The sequence below is a fragment of the Lissotriton helveticus genome, chromosome 3_2 (genome assembly GCF_964261635.1).
Source record: "Lissotriton helveticus chromosome 3_2, aLisHel1.1, whole genome shotgun sequence".
NCBI lineage: Eukaryota > Metazoa > Chordata > Amphibia > Caudata > Salamandridae > Lissotriton > Lissotriton helveticus.
This window is the reverse complement of record NC_136062.1, coordinates 441,847,181-441,859,866: the sequence shown is the minus strand read 5'-3', so window position 1 is coordinate 441,859,866 and position 12,686 is coordinate 441,847,181. Positions and strand designations below refer to the sequence as shown.

Here is a 12,686-nt window from a genome sequence, read left to right as displayed (position 1 = left end):
AAAAGCAGGATCCAGTTCAATTAAAAATACCTTCAGGTGCCTCGGTTATCACCTTTATTAGTGAGGACCCGAGGTACGTTAAAATCAAATAAGTCGATGGACCATCTAGAGAACAATATATGTAATCCATCTCAAAATAGTCCAACATATTTCTGCCCATACAAAGAGCCAAATAGGTCTGGGGCATTCATCAGGGTTGTCGGACCACTACAAGAACAAAACAAGGTGTCCCCTATATCCCTACTAACTAAAGAAGAAGGAGTACACCTAAAGTGTGCCCAAGTGAATCTTACCTAGGATACTCTCATGCATAGTTCATCATGTACTATAGATTTTAGGGTATACCATAGACTCGGTCAGAAGGAGGGGTGGTGGCCTTCGTAGTCACAAATTCATCAGAAGGACCGCCACGTGGGAGCACCTACTCCGTCCGCCCCCTGCAGGTTGACTTACAACATTTAGATTTCCACGATCAACCGCAGTCTGTATTTCTACACAATCCTAAGTGTACCTCTCTCCTATTAACCCCTAACCAGTAAAGCATGTAACTCCACCAAGTGCATGTTTCATGAAATGTACAATAATCATTACACAGTGTTTAATTTGACACTTTTGCAATATCTAAGAGCTGTAAGTAACCACCCAATTTAATAATTCACTTATATACTGTAAGCATGCCTATTGCTAAGAAACTATAGCAAACTAGCTTGCATTTATGTTCAGATGCAGGCAATGGCACCGCCACTGGTTGGCAAAAGGCAATAAAACAAATATATTTTCCAAGGAAAAAAAATTGAAATAGAAGGGAAAAAAACAAGTTTTATTACAGTGTGGGGCAGGCCACATGCCACATACGGAAGCATAACCCACAGGATACATACCTTCATCACGGAGGTAATGTTAACGTTAATCATTCTGTTCAGGGTCTGGAATGAAAATCAAAATTGTAGATAAACAATATTTTACCATGGAGCTTGATAACAAATGTTAACGTCTGCTTGAAGATGCATGCAGTGGGTGCGATCCTCTGTCGCTAAGATATCAAGGGCTGGATGAAACATTTTATTAAAAGATTCCTCAGGGAAGTAGCATTTAATGCTGTATTTTTAGATACACAGTAGATTAACAGAACTGGATGTAACCTCCAAACTTATTTCTTTTCAAAAAGCAAATATTTAGGGGGTAGATTATATTTTGAAAACAAACCGCTGGAAATATTTCTAAACTGTTTGCTCCCTTGATCTGTTTGCTACACAAATATTTTCGAGTACATCAATTGCTTTCAAAGTAAGATCCCCAATCTTGCTTCCATTTTCTGTATTTATATTTGCATTTAGTTAAAAAGAATTCTGCGACATTTATAAATAGCCACAAATTATTACATTTTACACATGTACATACATTTGTATACAGGAAACAGTCAGTAATATGTGCTGAAGTTACAGCTTCCTGAAATTCCTTAGAGTGCTCACCACACCAATACATGTTTTGCATTAATAAATCACTTACAAAATTCTCAACATCTTGTACCCATGGACGAATCTCTTAGCCTAACAGCAAAGAAAGCTCTTTCCCACTACCATATTGTGCCACTGCAAACTGGTTAGTGCTGCTGGGGGATAAGACTAATTTTCCAGGGGACGTTAAAAACATGAATATTTGTTGTCCTTGACCCCAAACGCTATATCCTGGGTGTCGGGCGATAGGAATTCCAAACCCCTGGACATATCTATTTGTGTGTCCTTCACTCCCAAACTCTGCTATGCGGAAGTGGCCATGAGATTTGAAATTTTGCTAGTAAAGTACCACTGGCAGGCTAGGTACTACTGACATGCATTGCACTGCTCCCCATAACTTCCACCTTAAACTGGAGGTGTGCGAGCGACTGATGCTGAGCCAGAGGCCTGACTTGAATTCAGATCAAGGTCCTCCTAGACCCTTGAATACAAAGTGAGCAGTGAGGCTTCTGCATTCTGCTGCCACACTACTCACTGTGCAATCCTCCACTTCTCTCCCCAGCCCCTCCTGCAGGTGAGGTGCAGCTCAGTGCGGCCATGAGACAGAGAGGAGGCAGTAAAGATCAGTAGAGCCTATCTGCACAGCCTCGGCCCACAAGGGTGTAAAAACAAATTAATTTATTTTTTATTGATTTGTATAGTGCTTGAATCACCCCCGAAGGGTTCTCTCAGCGCTCATGCACCCCCAAAAGAAAGCTGTCATAAGGAACAAGAGCTAGAACAGAAATGCACAAGAGTAATAAGGTACCTTTCTTGAGATAACACTGGATTTAATTTCTCAGAGTTAAACATAAAACACTAACATTTGAATTAAGACAGAAAACAGATACCCATCTGGAAGATGCAATGCACAATTGAGGACAAGGAAAAGTGTGATCAATCGGAGATTCTTGATCAATCTGTGTGATGTACGAGTTACTCACCTTCAGTAACGGTGTATCTGGTAGAGATGTTGTTTAGCCGCAGATTCCTTAACTTAGAATATACCCAGTCTGACGCCTCGCCTGGGTATATTCTAAGTTGAGGAATCTGCTGCTAGATGTCTCGAACAGATCCTAAGTATGCCTAAAATACATCAGCGCAGTGTGTGCGCCATGCAAAATGCTTTCTTGCCCGTGAGTCCAAATATAGGGGCCACGTGACAGCCGACTTGCCTCCCAAGGTTCACTAATGGCATTGGCGTCAGGGCAGAAACAAGTCACTCCCAAGTTAATCTTTAGAAACTCATGTCTAATAATTGCCACTCGAATATACTAAAGCATACATGCATGAGGCTCTATACAGGTTGGAAACTCTGATTTGTAAAGTCGAAAATATCCTTAATTTAGCTTCCTACTGCCTGAAATAGTGAGCGAAATATACATACATACATACACACACATATATATATATATATATATATATATATATATATATATATATATATATACACACACACATTTACACACATATATATATATATATATATATATATATATATATATATATATATATATATATATATATATATATATATATATATATATTACCTGCTGGCGGTCGCCAGTAGGTATATATAGTTAGGATTTTTTCTCTATGGGATTTTTGAAAATTCTATGTCTAATAACTTTGGCGTTTGTGGACGGAATTGGCTGAAATTTTCAGGAAAATGGCAGTTTTTGTTTCTGAGCAGCCCTTGAAAATTTGGGGGGGGTTCGTCAAGGGGGGGCCGAGAAAAAAGGGGGGTCCCAAAACGTGTTTTTAACATTGAGTTTTCCATAGGGCGGTTGGCCTCACTTTTAGCCCGAACGGCTGAATGGATTTGCACGAAACTTGGCAAAATTGTAGGGACTGGTAGCCCGATGTGCCTTTTGTAGGTCTCAATATATGTGCTACAGTGGATTTTGAGAAATTAACGTTTAAAAAAAGATATATATCTGTAACAGCGGACCGGGCAGCGCTCCAGTACGCGTACTTTTCGCGCAACGGAGCTTTGTGAAGCGAAGCTGATTGGTTCTCCGGCGTCTGTAAACATTCCAAACAGTCCGTAGCGGCCGCCATCTTGTCTCTCGGTAGGATCGAGAGACAAGAGGAGGCCAAAGCGAAGGGGCAAATGACCATAAGGGGGCATAGTAGATCCTCGCTGACCCCCTAGGTTTGATGTGGAGGTTTTAAAAGGGCCCCGCGGGGCAAAAAAAAAAAAATAATAATAATAATAAAACGGCTGAATGGATTTGCACGAAACTTGGTAAAATATTAGGGACTGGTAGCCCGATGTGCCTTTGCTAGGTCTCAATATATGTGCTCCAGTGGATTTTGAGAAATTAACGTTCAAAAAAAGATATATATCTGTAACAGCGCTCCGCTTCGCGTAACGGAGGTTTGCGAAGCTGATTGGTCATTCTGTCACTGGGCTATAGTTGGGCTACATCTGGCTGATATTTGGGCTACATTTGTTTTTTTTGTCTCTGGCGGCCATCTTTGGGCTACATTGGGCTACATTGGGCTTCATTGGGCTACATTGGGCTACATTTGGGCTACATTTGGGCTCCAACATATATATAGGCCAATGTAGCCCAATATATATTTTTCAAAGTTAATTTTCGTAAAAACCACTGGAGCATATATCTTGAGACATAGCAAAGGCACATCGGGCTACCAGTCCCTACAATTTTGCCAAGTTTCGTGGAAATCCATTCAGCCGTTCGAGCTAAAAGTGAGTCCAACCGCCCTATGGAAATGAAGGAAATGAATGGGTAATTTGTAATTAGCAAATAGCTCATCGCAAACTAGGAATGGTAAAGAATCGCTATTTATTCCTTAAAGTTCGCTATTTAGGAAATGCAAAAAACTTTGATGATACATATGGCGGTTCATCTCTAACAAGATAAGAAGCATAGGGATAGATTTATGATGACTGGCGCATCACCAGGGATGTGTTAGTCATTCTGTGCCGCTGTTCCGTCACCTATGGTGTGCTGCATTTACAATGCGGCGCATCATGGGGCAAAAACAGCACAGATGCGTGATGTATCTGTGCCGTAAAGGTGGCGCATTGCTGGAGTTGTATCGCAAGTGTGATGAAGCTCCAGCAAGGGTCGGGGGTGCCCCTGTCGCAGGGTTTCTGTTCTCACACAGAACTGTGGACAGAGGATTGGAACCTCGGCGAATTAGGGTGTCCCAAAACTCACCTTAGTAATCAAAAACCCCTTAGCAAGCTAGGTACAGTGTCATATTGGATATAACAAACTCTCAATGTTTAGACAATCCAGAATATGAACTTATAGTACCTCAGGATACGTGGAACTCATGAACAGTCGGTCGTTATATATTTTTAGAAACCAGAACATGGAGTTAAGAAGAACACATGTGTATTTGAAATGTTTATTTACTAATGCCGTCTTCTCAGGCGTAGTATCTTAGATAATACAAGTACACATATTATCAGTAGCAAAATTACCAGCATAGTTACTAGTACATAAAAAGCGAATGGTGACAGTATGTTAACATGCTGTAAATGAATAAGAGTTAGCAACACTTATAAGCAGCCACGGGCCGTGGAGGGAGTTACGGTGGGGCAGGGAGGCGGGGAGGGGGAGGGGCAGGGTGGAGAGGGCTCCACCCTGCCCCTCCCCCTCCCCGCCTCCCTGCCCCACCGTAACTCCCTCCACGGCCCGCGGCTGCTTATATCTCACCCTCCCTAATACACATATTATATTATTTGCTAAGAAGGTCTGTTTGTGTTGGTTTAGGGCGTGCCCATACTTTAGTGTCTTAGATTTGAAGGAATCACATCAGCATACACCAGCTCTCTCTTCATGTGAACCGCATCAACTGTTGTGTATGTGTGTTCGGCAAAGCAATATAAAACCCGCCTCATGCCCAGAATTGGCAGAAGCTGCACTTATGTTATGAGTATGAAGTCGTGGAGATCAGACCTCATAACAATTCTTGAAACTTCAGCACTCGCTGTACAGATATAGTTTAACAAGCAAAGCAGATAGTAGAGCAATAACATATTATTCTCATGTAAACCACGATGAACTACTAGGTTGAAAGCTAAAGCAACAACTAAGTGTCGTGTGCAGAAGTTGCAAAAAAGGAAAAATGGCGTTTAAACCGGTAATGAGCCCATGCTAACTTAACACGGTGTAAGGATATCCAGGACCTAGATGACACCTCCCCATGATCCGGAAACGAACTGAATAAGATAATAGAAGTGCCATCTCATGAGAGCAGATTGCAACTTTATATGTGGACGGTCCGCAAGGTAAAACATTAAAAACTAGGAAAATTTAATGCTAAAGAAAAATAAAACAGCCAAGTACTTTATCGAGTGTTAAGCCAATAGGCAAGCTAAATAATAAAAACTTGACAAATAAGTCAATGAATTGTCAATGAAATGCTAGTACTCAGCATATCAAACATGAAAAAGGTCTATGACATAACTGTGTATGCAAAATAAGCTGCAACAGCCTCCAATAGGAAGTCACCGTCTTCATCCGAAAAGAGTTCAGCCATCCAATTTAAAAGCGGAAAAGAACATACGTGCTCTCCCAGCACCGGATCCTCTATCACCATCAGAGGACAGCTCGGTGGGTTTTCAAGAAAGCTCTGTTCCAAGAAAGACTGTGTTGCCGCCAGTAAATTCCAGGGACCAATTAGTCCATGCATCAATGCCACAGCCATAATCCTTTCGCCAGGACAAACCAACTCGTGAGTAATGATAGGACTCATCAGCTGATTAAAGTCGACGTCAGGAGAAACCGGTCCGCAGAGACACAAATCAATGGCCCAATCGAAATCACAGGTCAGGCAGTGAAATACAGGCTGGACACAGGTGAAGTAGGAGAATCGAAAAGATAATCCATATGCCGTGCTTAATATCGCCAACGGCATTGTGCCATAATATTCTAGCATGCGATTGCGGAACAGTGTCAGCAGCTGCAGGGCGGGAGCTTGCACAGGAGGGACATCCATATTTAAAAATGTAAAAAAGCACAAGAGCGTCCGCTGGTAATGCAAGTAAAAATGGGAATCCACGAAGCAGAGTGGAAAAAATAGAATGAAAGAAAGCAGGGATGACTCCAAAGATTTTCTCAAATGAAGTCACGAGACCACTGGTAACAACTTTAAAAAAGTGCGCCAGGGCCTTTGTGGAGGACGCGTTAAAGATAGTCCGAACCATCTTGCTGAAATGGAAAGGCAAATCTGTATTGAAAAGGGTCTGCACCTCTGTACGGGTGTTCGCTATGTGAAGCACGAAAGTTTCACGGGCCGAACTCAAGGCCACCTCTCTCTGAGACAAAAGAGCTCTTATTCTTGCCATGCCGTTGAAATGTGCTCCCAAGGTTGGTATTTGTGGCGAGATTGAAAACTCCCTATGTTCATGTGTGGGAGGAAATAGAACATTTCTGCAGCAAATAACCCGTTCACTTACTGTTACGATAAAAGGAATACTTTTAATTAACCCAGAACAATCTTCATTATTGAGCATCAAATAACTACCATTTTCCAACAACTTGAACGTGGGGATGATAGCAGGAACTGGCGTGCCTTGCAACACGCAAGCCATATTTGGTCGGTGTTTGTTGCATGAACCGTGTAACTGTATGTGCCTACACATTAGTGAATGATCTGGCGTCTCAGTGCATTCCTCTCCATTCAGATAAACTTCTTGATCATCTTTGAAACATCTGTATGTGTATGGAAGCGACCAGACCTCATGAAGAAAAGCACTACCTAAAGGTTCATAACAACCTATTGGTATATATTTCATACAATTTGAAAACTTATATAAAGCAAAAGGCAGCGTTATTAAACCGTGGATAAGGCACGTTGCCAAAAAACCCGCAATCCTCTGCTGATGTCACTGAGCATGTCATGAATGATGTAATATGTGACATCATCAGCAGTGGATTACGGGTAATAGTATCTCTAGTTTACTCCCCTATAGCTGTCTTTCTTTTAACATAAGTGTCTGTTTCCTTCCCTTATACTTACTGTTCTTTTTTTAAAAAAAAATTTTTGGTTCACTCCCGGTTCGCGTACCGGCGAGCGAACTGGGAAGCGAACTACGAGAAATAGAGGTTGGCACAGTTCCAAATATTGTACCAATTTTTTAATAACTGGGAGGTAGTTCTGAAAAGAACTTTTTTTAAAATTGTTTTTGTTGTTTTATATTTTTTTTATTATTTTTCTGAACATTTTTTTACTTTTTTTGAATTTTTCTGAACAGTTTTATATTTTTTTGGGTTTTTCTTGGAGGGGGCAATGAAAACGATTCATTGTAAAGGGCTCAACAGGAGCAACAAAATAAAAAAAAAGTATTTATTATTTGGGGCGTTTCGTACAAACTTGCATATGATTGTCAATAGCTCTGTTGATCAGAGTGATGCTACTTTCTCTGTAGCAAATGAATCCATTGCAATGTACGCAGACTTGTTTTACTTCACCAAATCTCATTTGTATATTTGGCACCATCTCCCTGCCCTCTGGTCCCGTTACTTCCGGTACAACAGATCTTCTGGCCATAATAGGGAGATTATCTAGGTCGTTCCGAAACTGTGCAGCACTGTAGTTGTTAGGATGCCACCTAGTCATATGGCGATGCATTGTGTAGTTTCCGAAACTGTATTTTTTGTCGGTCCCTCTGGACAGTCTATCTTGACATATAAGGCAAGTTACGTATCTTGCATTTACTTTTTTCTGACCTTTGGGAATTTTAAAAAATTGCCAAATGAAGTTTTCTTTCCGGTGAGACGTCCTGGGCTCCTCAGGCAAAAACTGCCTCTCTTCGTGCTCGTCGTCCTGTTCCTCTTCTTCCTCTTCTTGTTGAATTATAACTTGAGCAGGTGGTCCACTCTTCCTTGGATGTGGTGGAGGTGGTGGGGAAGCACCAGCTGAAGCTACTAAAGAAGCCATTGCTCACTGGTAACAAAGGGTCTTTCTCTCACAATGATGAAAGTCAGAGTGAGGAAAGAAGGAGGGATTTTCATCATTTGGGAAAAACAAGAGTTCTCAACCAATGAAAAGTGTTCATTTTAGATTATATGACCTAGTCTTACATCATTAGGAAACCAAAAGTGAAATGAACCAATGAAAAGTGTTATTACCAAGTCACATGACCTGCTGTGTTTACGTTAAGCGCTTTGCAGGGCCTCCCGGTTTGCTTCCAGAAACCTGCGCTTTGCGACTCGCTTCGCGTACCAGTTCGCTAACGTAGCACGTCATATGACGTATCACGCGACAACGTGAAACGTCATGCGGACGGGAGGCGTCACGATGTTGTCTAACGCGGCAGTTGCGGTAAAGAAACGTTTACCGGCTCGCGGTCTATTTCGCGGCATCAAGGTCAGCTAACGGGAAGCTTCCCGATTCGCGAAGCGGGAACGAAGAAAAAAAAATATTTTAAAAAAAAATTATTCATAAACATATAAAATATATTTTTGGATTTAAAGAAGAATACATTTTACAGCTACAGATATTAGCTGTTAAAAAACCAATGAAATTCACTGAAAAAACCATAGGTTATAGACCATATATAGTTAGGAATTAGCATTTAGAAAACCTTATTTTACTCACACAAAACCATTGAAATTCCATATATAGTTAGTTGCACTAACTATATATCGCGCACCCGCAATCCACTGCTGATGATGTCACATATTACATCATTCATGACATGGTCAGTGACATCACTGATGACATCACTGATGACATCACTGATGACATCACTGATGACAACATCCAGTGACTGTATGTTTCTGTAAAGTTAAAATGTGTCTTACATATTGAAGAATGAGTGGAAGTATAAGTGTCTGGACAAAGGATTTAGTAGGTGCATGACTGAATGTATGAGGGAGTGATTAAATGTGTCTCACTGAGTGCATGGGTTAGTGACTAAACTGTCTTAATTTGTGCATCATTATGTCTGTTGTTCTGTAAACTGCTGCATGTGTTGATCAGTAGCTATATGATTAACTATATGGGTTACTGATTGATTGTCCAAGTATTTGTATGGGAGACTGAGTGTGTGTGTGGCTGGCTGGGAGGTGTGTGACTCTGTGCAGATCAATGTGTACTTGTATCAATGATTGTATAAGAAGGTAAGTATGTGTTAGTATATGTTTGAAAATGTAAGGTGCTCTATGTTTAACTGTATAGACAAGAAAATGGAAGTGTCATTGATTCTTTACAGGACTGACTAGGTGTGTGAGTAACTCCATGGATGAGTGGCAGACTGTGAGTGTCTGTATAGGTGTATGAGTGCATATGATAGTGTTGTAAAGATGAGTGATTGTATGTATGAATGATTGTATGGGTGAATGAGTGAATGTGTGTGTAGACATAGGAATCAGTGAGTGCGTATGTAGTAACTAGTATTGGTGTGTCAATGGTTTCAAAAATTATACTCTGTATTTAACACTGGGTGAAACAGAGGTTATATTAAAATGTGAGGAGATGCATTGTATTGTCACATGAATGATATCCTCAGTGATGTGGTCATTGATGTCAAATGAGATGTCATCAGTGATGTCATCAGTGATGTCACTGACCATGTCATGAATGATGTAATATGTGACATCATCAGCAGTGGATTGCGGGTGCGCGATATATAGTTAGTGCAACTAACTATATATGGAATTTCAATGGTTTTGTGTGAGTAAAATAAGGTTTTTTAAATGCTAATTCCTAACTATATATGGTCTATAACCTATGGTTTTTTCAGTGAATATATATATATCCTGTCCTGAGGTTTTATTTTGATTTTTTTTAATCTTTCTGCTTTGCAGATGTTTGCCCGTAGGCTAAAGTGACATTCTTTCACAGTTCTTATCCTATGTTTATACGATATTTGCTGCATGATTTGTATGCCAGACATTTTCATTGATCAGGCTCTTACAGCCAAGCCAAACCATTGGCTCGACTATCCCTATTAGTTTTTAGGTTCGCACCCTCCACCTTAAAAGCCACTTTGCATGCTATACTCACATTGTCCAGGTCAGGAATGTCCAGGAAATATTCTGGGCAGGAGTAAGAAACACCCACATTATTCACTGTAAAAGATGGGAAAAAAAGCCACATTAAACCTCAAGCTAATGTCAAAAATAGTGTTAGAAGAGCGATGGATAACTATCCTACCTTCAGAAGACTACTCAAGAGTTGGCTCTTTCCTACATGACTACCACACTGAAAGATAACTGTACAGCATATGCCTGCACATATGAACATGTATAATTGGAATATATATATTTTTTTAGAAATGTGTTTTTCGTGTGTATATATATATATAAATATATATACATATACATATATATATATATATATATACACACACACACACACACACACACACAAAAATGGTTTAAAAATGTGTAGATATTATTTAGTACAACTTAACAAATGTATATATTCCTTATGGTTAAAAATATACATATATAAATATATAGTTCTACTTTATTTGATTAGATGCTCACGGGTCTCAGGCTAATTGTATTTACCTATCACAATAAGTAAATATGATCATAACTGCATCAATAAGTGTTTCACTATTGAAATATTGAGAAAAACAAAACTAAAATATATTAAAAGTAAAAAAAATACTTAAATAAATTACCTTTTACAAATAGAAACACCTGAAAGTCTGAATTTCTAACTTCCTAGCCATACTTGCACATATGGAACTTTATACAATACAATTTTATATCTCAGTTATTTTCCTTATTTATATATACCCTTTCTATGTAGTACTGCATCTACATAGTTATTAATGTAGGCCTACTGCAAAAGAAAAAAAAAAACTTAAACTCCCTCCTACTCTAGGTCTCATCCTATGCTTCTCTCAATATCTCTTAGCTCCACTCTGACTCATCCCAAATCTTATTCTACTACAAAATTCTACCCAAGACCCTTTGACTCCTCCCTCCTCTAGCCCTCCTCGACTCTCCCCAAACTTCCCTCTACTAGATTGATCTCATATATAACCCTTTCTGGACTCTTCCCTCCTCCGTCCCTCCTCTATCCAATCAATCAAAATAACAGTCACATGTCCAGTGCTCAAAATAGTTTAAAATCCCTATTCTAATCCACCACTAGTACTTTGGGTTCGGGAGTAGTGTGCTACTCGCCGAAAAGCGCTTTGACGCCTCACCAGGGGTACTAAGCGCTTTACAATTACAAAACACGTTGTTTCACATGCAGTCACACGTATGGCCAGCAGGTGGCGGCCATAACCAACAAGTATCCTAACGGATTCACTCAGAATGGGAAGCCGCGTTTTCAGTAAGAGGTTTAATCTACCAATAGGATTTAATTCCCGCATGTCGGGGAGGGGTGGGGGCGGGGGTCAATCACATCTGTAGTAAACAGTAAGAGATAACAAAATAGTGTCATGTGTGGTCGGAAATCATGTCTAAACTGACTGCCAGCTTTACAGGTCACAACGTGACGAGGACTCTGCACCAAAATAAATCATAATACATCCGACTACACCCAATCTAGTGTGCCCGTGGCAGAGCCAAGCAAGTCAGGAGTTTCAGAACCCTCACCTACCTACTGGATGAAAAAGTATATATATTTATATGCATACTATTTACATGCATAGTTTTTCACATCTTATATGCATGAAGTCAAATTTTTGGTGCCCAATACAACCCAGATGACTTGAGTACGCATGCAGATACTACTAGCAGCATGCACAAATACACATCTGTCTCTACATGCACAGGCGGGGCCGGTCTGTAACGAGCAGTGGCTGGTGCCGGCTCCCAGTGCTGGCGTCGGGTCCATGTAGAGGGAGGGGCCGAACAGAGGAAGAGGAGGACTCAGTCACAATCAATAAGACAACCTAAACAGCGACTAAAAAATTCAAAATGAATGTGGAGTAATGAGGCTACTGCCTCGGTGTTCAAAAACTCACCACTGTCAGAAGGAATCTGACAGACGAAAACAAGACGGTAGACCACTCAGACGCTGGCATGCTGCCATGAGGTGGAGCTGCCAATCATCGATTAATAAATGGGCTGGAGAGGAGGGGACGAGCCACCTGGGAGGAGGGTGGGACAGCCACCAAGAGAAAAGGGGAGGGGTGTAAGAGCGGCCCATTGTAGGGGCACGAGGGTTACGGGGAGGGCCAAGAGACGCCATGGGAGGTGGGGGAGGCGGAGGGGGTGATAGCTACCCACAGGT

The 12,686-nt window shown here is 40.7% G+C and overlaps 1 protein-coding gene across 1 annotated transcript in view; it reads right to left on the bottom strand.

Moving 5' to 3' along the window:
• HSD17B12 (hydroxysteroid 17-beta dehydrogenase 12) overlaps positions 1–12,686 on the bottom strand; it is a 331,988-nt gene that overhangs the window by 140,345 nt on the left and 178,957 nt on the right. Inside the window, exons 5-6 of the mRNA XM_078684345.1 lie at positions 10,491–10,555; positions 882–926 (exon numbers count right to left, since the gene is read on the bottom strand). Coding sequence (XP_078540471.1) covers positions 882–926; positions 10,491–10,555 — 110 coding nt within the window. The remainder of the gene's footprint in view (positions 1–881; positions 927–10,490; positions 10,556–12,686) is intronic.